The sequence below is a fragment of the Cystoisospora suis genome (genome assembly GCF_002600585.1).
Source record: "Cystoisospora suis strain Wien I chromosome Unknown contig_5814, whole genome shotgun sequence".
Taxonomy (NCBI): Eukaryota; Apicomplexa; class Conoidasida; order Eucoccidiorida; family Sarcocystidae; genus Cystoisospora; species Cystoisospora suis.
Window position 1 is genome coordinate 9,845 of NW_027158604.1, and position 220 is coordinate 10,064.

Here is a 220-nt window from a genome sequence, read left to right on the forward strand (position 1 = left end):
TCTTTCTTTCTTTGCTTCCTTCTCGAAAGCTGTAAATCGATGAAAGCTTTCTCCTTCTCTCATCTTCTTGTCCTCTCCTCTCTTCTCTCTAGAAAGACCCTGTCTTCTTCCGTCGCCGACAGGAGGATAGCGAAGAGAGACTCTCTCCGAAAGAGGAAGAAGAAGGTTCTGTAAACCGCGTTCATCGTATGAGACACAAGACCGAGGAGGAGGAGAAGAA

The 220-nt window shown here is 46.8% G+C and overlaps 1 protein-coding gene across 1 annotated transcript in view; it reads left to right on the plus strand.

Moving 5' to 3' along the window:
• Positions 1-220, plus strand: part of CSUI_009609 (uncharacterized protein) — a 13,517-nt gene that overhangs the window by 9,795 nt on the left and 3,502 nt on the right. The window contains exon 6 of the mRNA XM_068069722.1: positions 93-186. Coding sequence (XP_067918301.1) covers positions 93-186 — 94 coding nt within the window. The remainder of the gene's footprint in view (positions 1-92; positions 187-220) is intronic.